We start from the raw sequence: 18,764 nt of genomic DNA, 5'->3' as shown, positions 1-18,764 counted from the left end.
CCCCAAAAGCTTAGACAGGTTGAAGTCATAAAATCAAAGAATCCCACACTGGTTTGTGTGGGAAGAAATCTTAAAGCCCATCCAGTGCCACTCCTGCCATGGGAAGGGACACTTTCACTGTCCCAAGCTGCTCCAATTCCTGACTTTGGGCACTTCCAGGGATCCAGGGGCAGCCACAGCTTCTTTGGCACCCTGTGAAGTTAAAGGAATAAAGCAGGAATTTACTAAAAGACCTTCCAAAAATACACCTTGGGTAGTACAAGAACCTGGCTGAGGCTTCACACAAGTTGGACTCAGAGTCAAGAGTTCTCACACTTTTATAAATTTTGGTCCATTGAAATTGGGGTTATTTGTCCAATTCTCCTTCAAGTTCTGAATATCCCAGGATATTCCCTTCAAAATTCCCAAAGCTCAGCCCCCACTTTGACTCTGCATTTTGGACCCATCCTCTCATTTTTGGCTGAAGGAACAGCCCAGTGAGATCCTTGCTAAATGACCCCATGAGCCTTGTTATAATCTAGTTTATTTTCCTGAATTTCCCTCTGTTTGGCTTGCCCTCAGCTGGGTGGGATGAGAACCACAGAGCAACAGTGGCACCGAGTGGGCGAGTGGGACAGAACAACCAGAGGGAACCTGGAGAGCAAATTGATGAAAAATTAATTGAAATCCATTAAAGACTCACCGAAATGGTGGATATTGGTGGGAATCCAGCCCTGAAGAAGTTTTGGGGTTGTGGATCTTCATAGGTTCTGCCAACGCGGCTCAGGTGAAGCTGGAAAGGGAAAGGGGAGGTAAAAAAGGCAGTTCAGCCTTTTCTGGGATCCCCCAGTGGATCCCAGTGAGTGCCAGAGGATCCACTACCCTCCCAGGAGATTCAAGACCCTCCAGCATTCCAGCAGATCCAGCACCCCAGCAGATCCCAGCACCCCCAGCAGATTCCACTTAGTATCCCAGCACCTCAGTACCCTCACAGTGGACTCCATGGGGTAACATGGGATCCCAGCACCTCCAGTACCTCACAGTGGATCCCATGGGGTCCCATAGGATCCCAGCACACCCCAGCAGATCCCAGTGGACCCCAGCACCCCCAGCAGATCCCAGTGGATCCCAGCACCCCCAGCAGATCCCAGTAAATACCACTCCCCCAGCAGATCCCAGTGGATCCCAATACCCCCCAGTACCCCCAGCGGATCCCAGTACACACACACACACACCAGTATCCCCCAGTTTCCCCATCAGATCCCAGTGGATCCCAATACCCCCAGTATCCCCAGCAGATCCCTCTCCCTCAGCCGCCCCAGGCCCTGCTCCCCCAGTATCCCCAGTACCCCCAACAGATCCCAGTGGATCCCAATACCCCCAGTACCCCCAGCAGATCCTGGTGGATCCCAATACCCCAAATACCCCCAGTACCCCCATCAGATTCCAGTGGATCCCAACACCCCCACTATCACCAGCAGATCCCAGTGGATCCCAATGCCCCCAGTATCACCAGCAGATCCCAGTGGATCCCAACACCCCCCGTGCCCCCATCAGATCCCAGTGGATCCCAGTATCTCCCAGTTTCCCCATCAGATCCCAGTGGATCCCAGCACCCCCATCAGATCCCAGTGGATCCCAGTATCCCCCAGTTTCCCCATCAGATCCCAGCCGCTCCCGCTCCCTCAGCCGCCCCAGGCCCCGCTCCCCCAGCACTCCCAGCAGATCCCAGTGGATCCCAGCACCCCCATCAGATCCCAGTGGATCCCAGCACCCAATCAGATCCCAGTGGATCTCAGTATCCCCCAGTTTCCCCATCAGAACCCAGTGGATCCCAGTATCCCCAGTATCCCCTGCAGATCCCAGCGGATCCCAGTATCCCCAGTAACCCCAGCAGATCCCAGTGGATCCCAGTATCCCCCAGTTTCCCCATCAGATCCCAGTGGATCCCAGTATCCCCCAGTTTCCCCATCAGATCCCAGCCGCTCCCGCTCCCTCAGCCGCCCCAGGCCCCGCTCCCCCAGCACCCCCAGCAGATCCCAGTGGATCACAACACCCCCCATCAGATCCCAGTATCCCCAGCACCCCCATCAGATCCCAGTGGATCCCAGTATCCCCCAGTTTCCCCAGCAGATCCCTTTCCCCCGCCGCTCCCTCAGCCGCCCCAGGCCCCGCTCCCGTCCCCTCCCCGTCCCTTTGTCCCCTCCCGGCCCCGCGGAAACCCGGCCGGGCCCGGCGGAAAGGGCAGGACAGCGGCACAAAGCAGCGGGGCGGGGGCACGGCAACACGGCCCGGAGCCCCTGCGAACCGGGAAACACCGGGAAACACCGGGAAAAACCGGGAAAAACCGGGGAAAACACCGCGGAACACACCGGGAACAGCGCGGTGAGCGCGGGGTGAGGCGCGGCCTGCGCGGGACAAGCCGTGAGGGCGGCGAAAAAACAGCCCAGAGTGAGGCGATTTTTGTAAAGAAAACAGGCGAAAAATGAAATATCCAGGTTAGGAAGTGTCAGGGATTTCAGGGAAATGTTTTTTACAGCGTTTAAAGAGGATTTAAAAGCGCTGAAAAGGGATTTTGGAAATCCGGGATAAAGGGGGTCGGGTTGGAAGGGGGGAGGGGAGGTTTGGGTGGGATTTTTGGGGAGAAATTCCTCGATGGGAGGAATTATCAGAGCCCGGTAAAGGATTTTTAATTTTTGTTCCATTTCTGGAAGTGTTCAGAGTCAGGTTGGATAAAGTTTGGAAGAGTTTGGGATAGTGAAAAGTGTCCCTGCCATGGTTGATCGTGGATCCTTTTCCATCCCTCAATTCCTTTTATAATTTTTCGATGTCGTTTTATGAGTTTCAAATGTCGTTTTATAATTTTCTAACGTCCTTTTATAATTTTTCCAGTTTGTCAGGAAGCCACAAACACCAGAGGTTTAATGTCCAAAAAGGAGACAGAAAAGTGCTTTTTGTTTTATTTGAATAAAGGGAGAGACTATGGGGAATTCCCCTGGGATATCTCCAATTTTTATCTCCTTTTTTATCCCTTTTTTTTTTTCTCTTTGTTTCAATCCATCTGGGGATTGATGTCCAGGAAAACTCAAACAAAAAAAAATTAAAAATTAAAAATTTACAAATTAATGTAAAAATAAGAATATAGTTATTGGATTAGAGATGTGTTAGTGGATTTTTTGGCCTCAAGTCACACAACTTGGTGGCTCTTGGAGAATATTTTATTGGGGAATTGAGTGATTCTACCAATAAATCTTTATGGTTGTATTTATAATTTTTTTTTTTTTCTGGATACCACAAAGCAATCCCAGATCTGGTAGGGATTTTCTATCACTGTTTTTTTGAATTTTTTTATTTCTACATCTCCCAGCACTACCCTGGAACAGCTTTAGGTGAGGTTGATCTGAAAGCTCCATCATTAATCAAATTACTCAGGATTTTTTTTTCCAGCTGTTTATTAGGTGCTAAATTCTCTTGAGTTCAGGAGGAAATGAAGGTTCCTTCAAACCTCTGATTCCATCAAACCACATTCATTCTTCTCAAGAATTTGTTCTATTTTCTTTACAAAATGAATTTTGGATTTTTCTGCTTGCTGTGATGTCAAATCAAGGCACTTTGGAGGTGCAGATTAAAAACTGGTGTCTTCATCCCCCAGGAACAGGCTGTGGGATATTTTTCTATCCTTTAGAGGTTTATACCTTTCTCTAAAATTTTTATTTTTTTTTTCCTATTTCAGTTTTTGGTCACCCTGCAGACTTTGAGCTTTCACCAGGTCCCAATGTGATCACTGTTCACAGAAGGATTTATTTCAAGAATTATCAATTTACTGACTTATTTTTTTTGCTTTTTCTGATAGAAATTCAACCCCTGCCTTCTTTCCTACTATTGTAAGATGGATTTTAACGTGAGTAAAAGGAAAACCAAATTATTTGGGTTTGCATTAAGTGTGCTGAGCCTCTTTTCAGCACAACTTCACAGCTCAGCTGGGGCAGAAATCAGATCTTTGCCAGGATTTTGGCACAGGATTCACTTTCTGGGATTTTAGCCATGAGCACAGAAATACCCCAGCCTGAGGCAGAAAGGAAATTAAGGAAATCTGGTGTGATTTTCATCTAAAAACGGGTGTTTGGGGGGATTTATCCTCAATTCTGTGCTTCCACTGTGGTTTTATCTCTTGTTTTATTCCTATTCTGGGCTATTCTCTGCCAAGAGTTGCCTGAGGTGGCACCTTGAATCCAAACCTCCCTGTGTCAGGGAATTCCTCCTCTTGAATTGCACTTTAAATCTCCCCTCCCACAGGAATTGAGAGAATTTGGGATCACAACAACAACCTGAAATCCGAATGCAAAATTCTACCACAGGCTTTGCTCCATTGTTAATAGACCAATGGCTCCAAATGCACCTTTCCTGTTATTTTGACATCATTTTCATGTTATTTTATTTCTTTTTTTCCAGCAGAAAAAGCACAATAATTCTTCATTAAACCCCTTGCCTGACATCCTGCTGAAAGGAAACCCACGGCTCTGACCACCGCTCCCCTCCCCATTGTCATTGCTCCCAGCTAAATCCTCTTTCCTCTTATCCCCTCTGCTCCTGCAGCCTGGAGGATGCTGTGATGATGCTGAGGCATGCACCAACCACCTCTTCTCCAGCATTTAGCTCTTCCCTCATCTTTCCAACAAACCAAATCCCTTTTTTTTTTTTTTTTTGTGCTGAACCAGCTACGCGCCGATTTTTTTTTTTCCCTCCTTCCTATCAAACACAGATGATTTTTTTTTTTTTCCTTCTTATCAAGCTGATATTTTTTTTTTCCCTTCCTCCCAAACAAAAGGGAGGGGATGCTGGATTTTTTAGGGATGCTCTGGGTACCAAACCCCCCCTGCAGCTTTGTGGATTTTTCACTTCTGGAGCCGACGCTCCCCTCACGGTGAGGTCTCTGTGGCGCAATGGACGAGCGCGCTGGACTTCTAATCCAGAGGTTCCGGGTTCGAGTCCCGGCAGAGATGATCTCCAGGCAGGTGGCTCTTTTCTTTTTGTATCATTTCACTCCTCACCTCCTTATTTGTTACATTTGTAACACCCCCTGAGGGTTTGCATGTTTTTCCTGATGGTTTGAATAGCTTTTCTTTAGATATTTCTCCTCCCCCTCCCCCCCCCCGTTCTCTTATTGCCTTTGGTATCTTCTCCTAGCAGGTGTTTTAACCCAATTTTTTCATAATTTCTTCTCAAGGGATGCTCTGTGCTTTCCAGCACCTTCTGGTGGTATTTCTTGTGATAAATGTCATTTTTTTTTCCCATCTTGGGTAACTCAGTGCTCCCCACCTAGACTTTTGTACTCTGAAATGGTTTGAAACTGAAAAAAATTGTTTCTTTTGAGGGTAAGGAATCCCTGACACAGATTATTCCAAGCAGGTTAGATGGGGCTTGGAGCATCCAGGACAAATTTTCAAGTCCCACCCAAACCATCCCATGCTCTCTGCACACTTCCCCATCCCAAAATACTCTCCATTAATTGGATTTCTTGGAAAACCAGTGCCATCTCCATCACTGGGCTTGCCTTGGTGATTTTTCTCCTTGTGGTGGAAATGTTGGAGTTCAACCTGTTTGGAAAACCAAACCTTGGTGATGCTGGAAGTTCTGTTCCTGTGTTGATCATGGTAAAATTGTCATTTCCATCACATCCAAGGGAGTATTTAATCATTTTTTTTAATTCTAAGGTTTCATACCAGGAGAGAATTCCATCTTTTTCTTGGTGCTAGGACTGAGGGAAAAGGCCAGAAGATTATTCTGGTTACACCTAGTGAGAGAATTTTTTGGGGGGTTTTTGACATCAGGCTCCCAGAAATGGATCCCCATCCCCATCCTGGAACTGGAAAAAATGGTGAAATTCTGCCATGGCAACAATAGAAACAAATAAAATCAGTGAGGATGTTCCCCTGGTAACCCTAAAATCAAATTAAATGGTGAAATGATCCCATGGCAACTCTAGAAACAAACAAAACATCCCCTGGGAACCCTAGAACAGAAAAAAAAAAAAGTGAAATTATTTCATGGCAGTCCTAGAACCAATAAAATGATGGAATTTTCTTCTGGAATTAAAATCTAGAAATTAAAAATTGGTGAAATGCTACCCTGGCAACACCAGAACAAACAGAAACAGTGGAATGGCAACTCTAGAACTGATAGAAATGGTGGAATTCTCTCCTGGAAATACTAAAACAAAAAAAAAAATTAAATTCTCATCTGGAAATCCTAGAACCAAAAAAAAAAAAAAAAAAAAAAAAAAAAAAAAAAAGCTGGAATTGTCCTCTAATATTGAACCAAAAAAAAAAACCCCCAAAAAATAAAATAGTGGAATGCTCCCTTGGAAATCCTGGAAGTGACAAAAATGGTGAAATTCTCCCCTGGCAACACTAAACCAAATAAATTTGTGTTTTCTCTGTCTTTAATCAGAGCCAGGATTAAAAATACACAAAGGAAATGGATTTTTCTCCCGTTTGGGCTTGGTTGTTTATTAAATTTTATATAAAATGCAGAGGTAAATTAAAATCACAGTCAAAAAGAAGACTGGAGAAATAGTCATAGAAAAGAGTTCTTGAAATAGAAAAAAATAGGAAAGTTATATGTAGAATATATAAATATAGAGAAATATATATATTTTTATTATATATAGAAAATATATTATATATGTATATAATATATATTATATATATATAGAGAGAGAATATATAGAGAGAGAATAGTTTAAAAATGTGTAATTAATCTGTAATATGCAATGAGCTAATAAATTTTAAAAATGTCTCCAAAATTTGTGTGATCTTAATTAAAGGCCAATGGGGTTCCTGGGCGGTACCGGGGGCGGTACCGGGGGCGGTTCTAAACCGGTTTGAGGGCGGTACCGGGGCGGTTCTAAACCGGTTTGAGGGCGGTTCCGGAGGCGGTTCTAAACCGGTTTGAGGGCGGTTCCGGGGCGGTTCTAAACCGGTTTGAGGGCGGGACCGGGGGCGGTTCTAAACCGGTTTGAGGGCGGTTCCGGGGCGGTACCGGGGGCGGTTCCAGGGAGGTCCCGGGGCCGTTCCGGGGCGGTTCTAAAGCGGTGTCAGGGCGGTTCCGGGGCGGTACCGGGGGCGGTACCGGGGTTGTTCCGGGGCGGTCCCGGAGCTGTTCCAGGGCTGTCCCCGGGGCGGTTCCGGGGCTGTCCCCGGGGGCGGTACCGGAGCCGTTCCGGGGCGGTTCTAAAGCGGTGTCGAGGCGGTTCCAGAGCCGTTTCTGGGCGGTTCCCGGGGCGGTTCCGGGGCGGTTCCGTGGCCGTTCCAAAGCGGTGTCGGGGCGGTTCCGGGGCGGTCCCGGGGCGGTCCCGGGGCGGTCCCCGGTCGGCGCCGGTCTCGCCATGGCCGCCGGTGCGGGGCTGGCGCTGCTGACCGCGCTGCTGGCGGCGACCGCGGCCGAGCGGGACCGGAAGGTGAGCGGGGCTCGGCGGTACCGGCACCGGGGTACCGGGATTGGGAGTACCGGGATTGGGAGTACCGGGACCGGGAGTACCGGGACAGGGGTCGCTGGGAACGCGGGTGCCGTGACCAGAGGTACCGGGATCGGAGGTACCGGGATTGGGAGTACCGAGACCGGGGGTACTGGGATTGTGAGTACCGAGACTGGGAATACAGGATTGGGAGTACCGGGACTGGGGGTACCAGTACCGGGGGTACCGGGCTGGGATTGCCAGGACCGGGCACGGAGCTCCCCGGGCTCTGCTCAGAGCTCGTCCTGCTCCCTTTGCGGTGGTACCTGAGACCCTCCTGGGAATCTCCGAACCCCGGGTTGGATCTGGGATCACCCAGGGTGACACAGGGACATCCAGGGGAATTCGGGATGTCCCCAGAACGGGACACTCCGTGCTCGCCCAGGGCGGCTGTTCCAGGGCTCTGCCATCCTCGGCGTAAAGAAGTTGTTGCTCGTGTTGAAGGGGAACTTTTGGTTTCTTTTGTGGCCTCGGAGCGAAGGAGGGGCTGGGCTGAACCCCCTGAGATCAAACCTTTGTGGGGTTTAGGGACCAAAAAGGAGGAAAAGGGGATCCCCGGGGTCACAGCACATCCCACATGGAGCTGGAGCTGAACCCTCCCTCTGTCCTGGCACAGGGAGTGGGGTCAGCCCTGCCCAGGGCCACCCAGCTCTGTCCCTTGTCCTAATCCTGGGATGGGATGGGATGGGATGGGATGGGATGGGATGGGATGGGATGGGATGGGATGGGATGGGATGGGATGGGATGGGATGGGATGGGATGGGATGGGATGGGATGGAAAGCAGCCCAAAACTGCTCCCAAACATCTGGCTGTGAAATGAAATGCTGCCCTGTGAAAAGCTGCCCTGTGAAATGCTGACCGAGCATTGTTGAGCAACACCCGGGCTGCAGAGTCACGGGAGCCGAGGCAGCTCCAATGTCCCCACCCTCCCAGGATTCTGGGCTTGTCCTGCCAAGCTCAGAGCCACCCCCAGCACTGTCCCTGTCCCTTCCCCAGGTGTCCATGCAATACAACCCTGGCTGGAACAACAACTCTGTGAACCTGCTCCACGTGCAGGCAGTGGGGCCCAGGGACAGCCTGCACTATGTGTGGAGCAGCATTGGAGCCCCTGCCGTGCTCCTGGTGGCCACCCAGAGCCCCAGCAGTGACCTGAGGGTCAACTGGAGCCAGCTGTTGTCACCCAGTCCTGCTGGAGCCATCTGGATTGAGCCTCCTGACAGTGTGGTGTATTCTACAGCAGTGGTGTTCACCAAGGTACTGCTGCTCTGGGACAGCTGGGGGTGCAGAGTCCCCAGCTCCAGGGAAATCCCACCCATCCCCACCCATTTCAATCCATTTCAAACCATCCCCACCCATCCTTACCCATTTAAATCCATCCCCATCCATTTAAATCCATCTCCATCCATCCCCACCCATCCCCATCCATCCCCACCCATCCCCATCCATTTAAATCCATCCCCATCCATTCCCATCCTTTTTAAACCATCCCCACCCATCCCCACCCATTTCAATCCATCCCCATCCATCCCCATCCATTTCAAACCATCCCCATCCATTTCAAACCATCCCCACCCATCCCCATCCATCCCCACCCATCCCCACCCATCCCCATCCATCCCCACCCATCCCCATCCATCCCCACCCATCCCCATCCATTTAAATCCATCCCCATCCATCTCCATCCATCCCCACCCATCCCCATCCAGGGAAATGTCTCCAGCCTGGCTGAGGCATCTCTGCCTATTCCCTGGATCACAACACAAGCTCCAGTACTCCCAACCCCTCTCCCCTTTTTTTTTCCCCTGCAGCTGTTCGAGTTCAGCCAGGCCAAACCTTTGGGAGAGCTCTTCTACCCCACCTATGACCTGGCAGAGTTCACCTGGGACAGCCTGAACCACACCCTGAACCACACGGCGCTGACGGCCGAGCTCCGCGGGGTCCCGGCCACCGACCCTGGTGGTGGCTTCTCCAATGGAAGCCTGGCATTCCAGGTGTGTCCAGGGGGCAGAGAACATGGGAATGTTGAAGAATGTCCTGCCCAGAGCAGCTCCTGCACAGGGAGTGCTGGTTTAGCTGGTTTAGAGGATAGGTGTCTGCCAAAAAAGGCAGGAGTTTCTCTTTGAAATGGAGAATGTAAACCTCCTCCCTCCAAATTAATGTGATTTTGAAATGAAGGGGCTCTCAGGCAAAGAGATGAGAATAAGGATAACAGTTATTTACTAGGAAAATTCAAATAGAAATACAGTATTACAAAGAACAATCCCAAAACACTGCCAGAGTCAGAATCCAAGCTGACACCCATCAGTCAGTCAGGGTGGTGGCAGCAGTGCCATTCAATGGTGGCTGCATCCTCCTGCAGTGGCAGATGTGGTTCAGCTGGAGAAGGTGCAGTTTTCCTCTGAAGGTCCAGGGATGATGTGGAAAGGTCTGGTTTTCCTCTGGAATCCAGTGGTGTCCAAAATCTCAGTTTTTATCTGGGTAGGAAAGGCTTGGCTCCTCCCCTGGCTGGAGCATCTCCCAGTGGGATGATGGAATTTTATCAAATGGCCCATTAACAGGAGATATCTCCTGAAGGGAGGATGTTATGAAAAGATAAAGATGATTGCCCCAGCTGGTTTTTAACAGCTGGCCCATTAGCAGAGGATATCTCCAACAGAGATAATGATCACAGCTGATGATAGAATCCAGACTTTTGGTCACAGCCCCTCAATGTCCTGCTGTCCCTTGACCCCTGTCCCTCACAGATCACAGCCTTTGAGACCAGTGGCCGTGCTGGACCCCTGCCCAGCCTCCTGCACACAGCAGACAGCTCCCAGCTGGAATTTATCCTGGCTGGGGTGACCCCAAGAGGAAACAGCTCCCGTTTTGTGCTGGAAATGGCCACGGTGGAGGAGGCAGGGGCCGTGAGGAGGCTGCACTCCCAGAGATCCATCGATGATGAGTACACCCCCACCATCTTTGAGGTGAGCTGGGACAGCCAAAACTGGCAGGCAGGACTCCAGGTGGCTCTAAAATGCTTTTATTTTATTTTTTTTGTTTTGTTTATTGTGTCCAGATAACACAGCAATTCACAGATCATAGGTGACAAGAGCTCAGCCCACTCTGGTTCTTGTTGCAGTGCATTAAATAAATTTTCATTACAGAGCATCTTAAAACAAGAGAACCAATCAATACTTTTTCTATTACCTACAGCCTATCATACTTATTACTAATTATTACTAATTATTACTAATTATTACTAATTATTACTAATTATCACTAATTATTACTAAAATTACCATATCCATGTTACTATTTTCCAAACACAAAAAGTTAGTGTGTTGCAGTTTAAGCTAGAAGTTGTTTTCTCAGTTTTCTCCCCGTAGAAAATTTTGAGATCTATTGAGACCAACCAATGGCATACTGAGATCAACATTTACCTGTGAGAATCTTTTTGCTTGTTAAAAACAGAATCATAAAAACTCCTTTAAACTCATTTTACTCAGTTACCCAGCAAGACTGACTCAGCAATTCTTCATCGCTTGTGCTCCCCCTTCACATTCCACATTCAGAACTCTTTCTGTTACACATCTCTGAGACCTTCCTGCCAAATCTCCCTTTCCCCTGGGCTGGGGGTGACTCTGCTGTCCCTCCCCAGGTGTTGTCCCTGTTGGCTGAACCCCAAAACAGCAGCTCCACCCTGGGCTTCCTGCAGTGGAAGGCGACAGCATACGGCTCACGGAGCCCCCGGCGTGAGGATGGCATCCAGTGCAGGGCTCAGGAGCTGCATGAAGCCAACTGGACCCTGCCCATGTCCACCCTTGTCCAGGCTTATTTTGGGCACAGTCTGGGCAGCAGCTGCACCATCAGTGCCCTCAATGTCACCTTTGGGGGAGAGGAGGGAGAGGTGTACCGGGAGAAGAGATACCTCAGCTGGTGAGTGAGGGGACAGGGGGATGAGGGGGTGGTGCTGGGCACTGGGGATGGGGTTGAGAGGGTGATGCTGGTCATTAATTATGTGTAGAGAGGTCTGAAGGGGTGATTCTGGTCATTAATTATGTGCAGAAGGGTCTGAGGGGGTGATTCTGGTCATTAATTAAGATCTGAGGGGTCTGAGGGGGTGATCTGGTCATTAATTATGTGCAGAAGGGTCTGAGGGGGTGATTCTGGTCATTAATTATGATCTGATGGGTCTGAGGGGGTGATCTGGTCATTAATTATGATCTGAGGGGTCTGAGGGGGTGATCTGGTCATTAATTATGATCTGAGGGGTCTGAGGGAGTGATCCTGGTCACTGATGATGTGTAGAGGGATCTGAGGGGGTGATATGGTCATTAATTATGTGTAGAAGGGTCTAAGGGGGTGATCCTCTTGCTAATGATGGGCTGAGGGGTCTGGGGGATGCTCCTGATCCTAATGATAGGCAGAGGGGTCTGGGGGATGCTCCTGATCCTAATGATGGGCTGAGGGGTCTGGGGGATGCTCCTGGTTCTAATGATGGGCTGAGGGGTCTGGGGGATGCTCCTGGTCACTAATGATGGGCAGAGGGGTCTGGGGGATGCTCCTGGTTCTAATGATGGGCTGAGGGGTCTGGGGGATGCTCCTGATCCTAATGATGGGCTGAGGGGTCTGGGGGATGCTCCTGGCCACTAATGATAGGTAGAGGGGTCTGGGGGATGCTCCTGGTCACTAATGATGGGCTGAGGGGTCTGGGGGATGCTCCTGGCCACTAATGATGTGCAGTTTGGGGTCCTGGCAGCTCCCAGGGTTCCTCTCTTTAGCCAGCCTCCCTTCCAAAGCCCTGAATTCCTTTGTAACCCTCCAGCAAAGTCTTCCCAGCTCCCTGCAGAGCCTCAGGAGTGGGATTTTGACCTGACCCTGTGCTGACCCGTGCTGTCCCTCCCCCCAGGTCGGTGCTGCTGGGTTTTGGGGAGCCCCCCAGGGACACCTTCTCCCCTCTGGTGATCTCCATCGCTGCCGTGGCTCTGGGCACACCCCTGGCCATGCTGCTGCTGGGCACCTGCCTGCTGCTGCTGGCTCAGAGGAGACGCTACTCCGAGTATGAGCCCATCAACTGAGGGGGCTGCGGCTGGGGAGACCCCCGGGATTCCCCCGGGATGCTCACGGGATGCTCCCTCCTTCCCGGGGATGCTGCCGGGATCTGCCTCCCCTGCCGGGATTATCCCTTTCCTTCCCGGGAATCTGCCGGGCTCTGCCTCCTCTCCCGAGCCCCGGGATTATCCCTCACTTTCTCGGGACTCTGCCGGGCTCTGCCTCCCCTCCTAAACCTCGGGATTCCTTTTGGATCATTCCCGGGACTCTGCCGGGCTCTGCCTTCTCTCCTGAGCCCCGGGATTACCCCGGGATGCTCCCGGGATCCTCCCTCCTTCCCGGGAATGCTGCCGGGATCTGCCTCCCGTCCCGAGTCCTGGGATTCCTTTGGGATTCTTCCCGGGAATCTGCCGGGCTCTGCCTCCCCTCCCGAGCCCCGGGATTATCCCTCCCTTTCTCGAGAATCTGCCGGGCTCTGCCTCCTCTCCTGAGCCCCGGGATTCCTTTGGGATCATTCCCGGGAATCTGCCGGGCTCTGCCTCCCCTCCCGAGCCCCGGGATTCCTTTGGGATCCTTCCCGGGAATCTGCCGGGCTCTGCCTCCTCTCCTGAGCCCCGGGATTCCTTTGGGATCCTTCCCGGGAATCTGCCGGGCTCTGCCTCCTCTCCTGAGCCCCGGGATTCCTTTGGGATCATTCCCGGGAATCTGCCGGGCTCTGCCTCCCCTCCCGAGCCCCGGGATTCCTTTGGGACCCTTCCCGGGAATCTGCCGGGCTCTGCCTCCCCTCCCGAGCCCCGGGATTCCTTTGGGATCCTTCCCGGGAATCTGCCGGGCTCTGCCTCCTCTCCCGAGCCCCGGGATTCCTTTGGGATCCTTCCCGGGAATCTGCCGGGCTCTGCCTCCTCTCCCGAGCCCCGGGATTCCTTTGGGATCCTTCCCGGGAATCTGCCGGGTTCTGCCTCCCCTCCCGAGCCCCGGGATTCCTTTGGGATCTTTCCCGGGAATCTGCCGGGCTCTGCCTCCTCTCCCGAGCCCCGGGATTCCTTTGGAATCCTTCCCGGGAATCTGCCTCCCCTCCTGGGCTAGAGGAGAACCCCGGGATTCCCCCAGGAGACCCCCCCCAACATCTCCTCGGGATCTCCCTGGGATTCCCCCAGGATCTTCCCTCTCCTTCCTGGGAATTCTGCCGGGCTCTGCCTCCCCTCCTGAGCCCCAGGATCCTCCCAGGATCTCCCCCAGGATTCCCCCGGGATTTTCCTCATGATTTCCCCGGGATTCTCCCTCCTTTCCCGGGAATCTGCCCTTCCCAGCCCCGAGGGCACCCGGGTGACTCTGCAGCTGCCTCACCTCACTCTTTGTCCTGCTCCTCCCCACTGCCACTCCTGCACTGCCTTGTGCTTCCTCCCATTATCATTTTTTTCCTGATCCAGTGAAAGGAAAGAGTTTGGTGAGGAAAATCCTCCTCCTCCTCCCATGGGATACAACCTGAACCAGGGAATGGCTCCAGTGCCACACACAGGGATGCTTGGGGAGCATCACTCCTTCCCAGTACATCCCAGCACATCCCAGCTCCTGCTGGGACATGAGGGACACCCAGAGCTGTGTCACAGCAGCTGCTCAAGCTCAGGGGTGTGTCCTGGCAGGTCCTGGCAGGGTACCAGGACACCCCACAGGTGCTGCTCGGGGTTTTCACAGGGATTTGGGGCCCTGCTGGGCTCCAATCCATCACTGACTTGTCTTTAACCAAATAAAGTGGATTTCTAAACACAGTTTTCCTGTGGGAATGCTGTAGTGGGAGGAATGGGAGGGTGCTGGAGCCAGGGGTTGAGGTGTGGGAGGGGGATTTCCTTGAGCTGAGTCCAGGACACTTGGAAGAGTCACAGAATCCTGGAATATCAGCTGGAAGGAGCCCACAAGGATCATGAGTCCAACCCCAAGCCCTGCACAAACACCCCAAAAATCCCACCCTGTGCTGGGAGTGATGTCCAAACCCTCCTGGGGCTGTTCCCATTCCCTGAACCCTTTTGGGAAGAACCTTTCCCAAAATCCAACCTAAACACATCCCCATCCTTTCCTGGGGTGCTCTGCTCACACAGAGATCAGATAAAATAGGAGACAGTGTGAGTTCTGTGACCTGAAAGAGGAACTAACCAAAAAAAAAAAACCAGCAGAAAGTCCCAACTTCCTTTTCAACCCTCCAGAGCAGGAACCCCTTGTTTAACTGCAGCCACAGCCACAAAAAAACACCAGGGGAGGTTCCATGAGAAGTTGTTCAAACTTTTCTCCTTGCTGAGAAATGTTGGATTTGTCTTTAAAAACAAGATCTGCTGGGAGATAAAAGCAGCAATGAGAGATAAAAGAAACAATGGGATGGATTCCACTGATTGATGAATGGAAAAATGATGTTTGTTTTACAAACAAACTGTAGGTTTGGTGATAAATGAAGTTGGGTGTTGGAAAATGAAAGAAGCAATGGGGAAAAATGATGAGTTCTGTAAGAATTAAAAATTAAAAGGGAAGGTTTTACATTAGAGGGGAATCTCAGGTGTTTGGGAAGTCTGTGACTCTCAAGTACCAATGGGGAAAAGAGAGAAAAAAATTGGGATAAAAAGGCAGGTGAGTCCTCCAAAAATCTGAGAGATCCCAGGGGAATTCCCCAGGACCTCTCCCTTTACCTGAACAAAGCAAAAAGGAATCCATCCTCTGTGTCCTTTTTGGATGAGGGGTTTAAGGTCAGTGCTGTCCCTGGGGGTGCAGAATTTGGGGTGATGCTGTTCCTTTAGGGGTGCAGGATTTGGGGTGATGCTGTTCCTTTAGGGGTGCAGGATTTGGGGTGATGCTGTTCCTTTAGGGGTGCAGAATTTGGGGTCGATGCTGTTCCTTTAGGGGTGCAGAATTTGGGGTCGATTCTGTTCCTTTAGGGATGCAGAATTTGGGATTGATGCTGTTCCTTTAGGGGTGCAGAATTTGGGATTGATTCTGTTCCTTTAGGGATGCAGAATTTGGGATTGATTCTGTTCCTTTAGGGATGCAGAATTTTGGGTTTGGGATTGATGCTGTTCCTTTAGGGGTGCAGAATTTGGGGTCGATTCTGTTCCTTTAAGGGTGCAGAATTTGGGGTCGATGCTGTTCCTTTAGGGATGCAGAATTTGGGGTTTGGGATTGATGCTGTTCCTTTAGGGGTGCAGAATTTGGGATTGATGCTGTTCCTTTAGGGATGCAGAATTTGGGATTGATGCTGTTCCTTTAGGGGTGCAGAATTTGGGGTTTGGGATTGATTCTGTTCCTTTAGGGATGCAGAATTTGGGTTTTGGGGCTGTTCCCATCCCGATTCCCCGCCCCGATCCCGCCCCTGCAGTACCGCGCTCTCACCACGCGGCGGCAGCAGCAGCACCGGGGGCGGTACCGGTACCGGAACACCCGGGGGCGGTACCGGAACACCCGGGGGCGGTACCGGCGCTGCCTCTCCGCGCTTTGGGCTCCGGTCCGGCCCGGGCGGGGCGGAACCGGCGGATTTTCCTCACCGGGAGGCGGCGGCAGCCCCGCGGGACCGGGAGCGGCGGGCAGGCGGCGCCACTGCGCATGTGCGGGGTGCAGTACCGGCTGTGGCCACCGGGCGGCGGCAGCGCCCGAAGGGACCCTCGGAACCGCCCTGGTACCGGCTGTGATACCGGCCCTGGTACCGGCTGTGATACCGGCCCTGGTACCGGCTGTGATACCGGCCCTGGTACCGGCTGTGGTACCGCCCTAGAACCGGCTGTGGATGGGAACCGCCCCTGGTACCGGCTGTGGTACCGGCCCTGGTACCGGCTGTGATACCGGCTGTGGATGGGAACCGCCCCTGGTACCGGCTGTGATACCGGCCCTGGTACCGGCTGTGATACCGGCCCTGGTACCGGCTGTGATACCGGCCCTGGTACCGGCTGTGATACCGGCTGTGGATGGGAACCGCCCCTGGTACCGGCTGTGGTACCGTCCCTGGTACCGGCTGTGGTACCGCCCTAGAACCGGCTGTGGATGGGAACCGCCCCTGGTACCGGCTGTGGTACCGGCCCTGGTACCGGCTGTGATACCGGCTGTGGATGGGAACCGCCCCTGGTACCGGCTGTGATACCGGCCCTGGTACCGGCTGTGGATGGGAACCGCCCCTGGTACCGGCTGTGATACCGGCCCTGGTACCGGCTGTGGATGGGAACCGCCCCTGGTACCGGCTGTGGTACCGGCCCTGATACCAGCTGTGGTACCGGCCCTGGTACCGGCTGTGATACCGCCCCTGGTACCGGCTGTGGATGGGAACCGCCCCTGGTACCGGCTGTGATACCGGCCCTGGTACCGGCTGTGGTACCGCCCTAGAACCGGCTGTGGATGGGAACCGCCCCTGGTACCGGCTGTGATACCGGCCCTGGTACCGGCTGTGGATGGGAACCGCCCCTGGTACCGGCTGTGATACCGGCCCTGGTACCGGCTGTGGATGGGAACCGCCCCTGGTCCCGGCTGTGATACCGGCCCTGGTACCGGCTGTGGTACCGCCCTAGAACCGGCTGTGGATGGGAACCGCCCCTGGTACCGGCTGTGGATGGGAACCGCCCCTGGTACCGGCTGTGGTACCGCCCTAGAACCGGTGGTGATACCGGCCCTGGTACCGGCTGTGGTACCGCCCCTGTACCGGCTGTGGTACCGCCCTGAACCGGCTGTGGTACCGCCCCTGGTACCCGCTGGGATACCGGGTGTGGTACTGCCCCGGTACCAGCTGTGATACCGCCTGTAGTCCGGGACCCTCGGAACCGCCCCTGATACCAGCTGTGGATGGGAACCGCCCCTGGTACCGGCTGTGATACCGCTGTGCCCGGTGCTGTGCCCGGTGCTGTGCCCGGTGCCGTGCCCGGTGCCGTGCCCGGGGCGGTGCCGGTGCTCGGCGCAGGGACAGGGACAGGGACAGGGACGCCGTGTGCTGCCAGCACATTCCTGCCTGAGTCACTTCCCGCTCCTGCCCGGGCAGATCCGGGGCTGGGCAGCACCCTGGGCATCCACCCCCCGCGCCCTGCCCCGGGGGACACCCCTGTCACCCCAAATACCCCAAACAGCATCCACTCGGCACCCCCAGAACCCCCAAATACCCCAAACAGCATCCACTCAGCACCCTCAGAACCCCCAAATACCCCAAACTGCATCACTCAGCACCCTCTGTGCCCCAGAACCCCCAAATACCCCAAACAGCATCCACTCGGCACCCCCAGAACCCCCAAATACCCCAAACTGCATCACTCAGCACCCTCTGTGCCCCAGAACCCCCAAATACCCCAAACAGCATCCACTCAGCAAATACCCCAAATACCCCAAACTGCATCACTCAGCACCCTCTGTACCCCAGAACCCCCAAATTCCCCCAAATCCCCCCAAACCGCATCCACCCAGAACCCCCTGTGACCCCAAATCCCCGAACACCCCAAACAGCATCCCCCCAGAACCCCCAAACCGCATCCACTCAGCATCCCCTGTGCCCCCAGAACCCCTAAATCACCCCAAAATCCCCCCAAATTGCATCCCCGCAGCACCCCCTGTGCCCCCAGAACCCCCAAATCCCACAAACTGCATCCACTCAGCACCCCCTGTGCCCTCAAAACCCCTAAATCACCCCAAATCACACCAAACTGCTTCCACTTAGCACACCTTGTGCTCTCATAACCCCCAAATTCCCCCAAAATCCCCCCAAACCGCATCCACTCAGCACCCCCTGTACCCCCCAAACCCCAAAATTCCCCCAAATCACCCCAAAATCCCATCCCCTCAGAATCCCCTGTGCCCCTTATAACCCTCAGGCTGGGGGGTGGTGGGAGAGGAGGAGGAGGAGGAAGAGGAGAAGAAGGAGGAGGAAGAGTAGGAGAGGAAAAGGAGGAGGAGGAGGAGGAGAAGAAGGAAGAGAAGAGGGAAAGGAGGAGGAGGAGGAGGAAGGAGAAGGGGAAAGGAGGAAGAAGAGGAGGAAGAAGAGAGGGAGAGGAGGAGGGGGGAAAGGAGGAGGAATAGAAGATGAAGAAGGAAGAGGAAGAGGAAGAGAGGGAGAGGAGGAAGAGGAGGAGAAGAAGGAAGAGAAGAGGGAAAGGAGGAGGAGGAAGAGAAGATAAAAAAGAAGAGGAGGAGGAGGAAGGGAAAGGAGGAGGGGGAAAGGAGGAAGAGGAGGAAGAAGAGAGGGAGAGGAGGAGAGGGAAAGGAGGAAGAGGAGGAGGAATAGAATGTTAT

At 53.0% G+C, this 18,764-nt stretch overlaps 1 protein-coding gene across 1 annotated transcript; it reads left to right on the top strand.

Moving 5' to 3' along the window:
* The first annotated feature begins 7,204 nt into the window (after nucleotides 1-7,204).
* On the top strand, nucleotides 7,205-12,605 carry GLMP (glycosylated lysosomal membrane protein). The gene is made up of 6 exons (XM_079329530.1): nucleotides 7,205-7,438; nucleotides 8,493-8,750; nucleotides 9,305-9,487; nucleotides 10,241-10,459; nucleotides 11,134-11,411; nucleotides 12,385-12,605. The coding sequence occupies exons 1-6, from the start codon at nucleotides 7,367-7,369 to the stop codon at nucleotides 12,551-12,553; spliced, it is 1,179 nt and encodes a 392-aa protein (XP_079185656.1). The 5' UTR covers nucleotides 7,205-7,366; the 3' UTR covers nucleotides 12,554-12,605.
* The last annotated feature ends 6,159 nt before the right edge of the window (nucleotides 12,606-18,764 follow it).

This window comes from Erithacus rubecula (assembly GCF_903797595.1).
Source record: "Erithacus rubecula genome assembly, chromosome: 33".
In the NCBI taxonomy this organism is placed as follows: domain Eukaryota; kingdom Metazoa; phylum Chordata; class Aves; order Passeriformes; family Muscicapidae; genus Erithacus; species Erithacus rubecula.
This window is presented reverse-complemented; position numbering and strand designations above follow the sequence as displayed.

Excerpts from the sequence above, each read along its gene's own strand:
- GLMP (XM_079329530.1), top strand. The coding sequence starts at position 7,367 with ATGGCCGCCGGTGCGGGGCTGGCGCTGCTGACCGCGCTGCTGGCGGCG. Across the intron at positions 7,439-8,492 it reads CGGCCGAGCGGGACCGGAAG|GTGTCCATGCAATACAACCC; the intron begins GTGAGCGGGGCT and ends TCCCTTCCCCAG. Across the intron at positions 10,460-11,133 it reads ACACCCCCACCATCTTTGAG|GTGTTGTCCCTGTTGGCTGA; the intron begins GTGAGCTGGGAC and ends GTCCCTCCCCAG.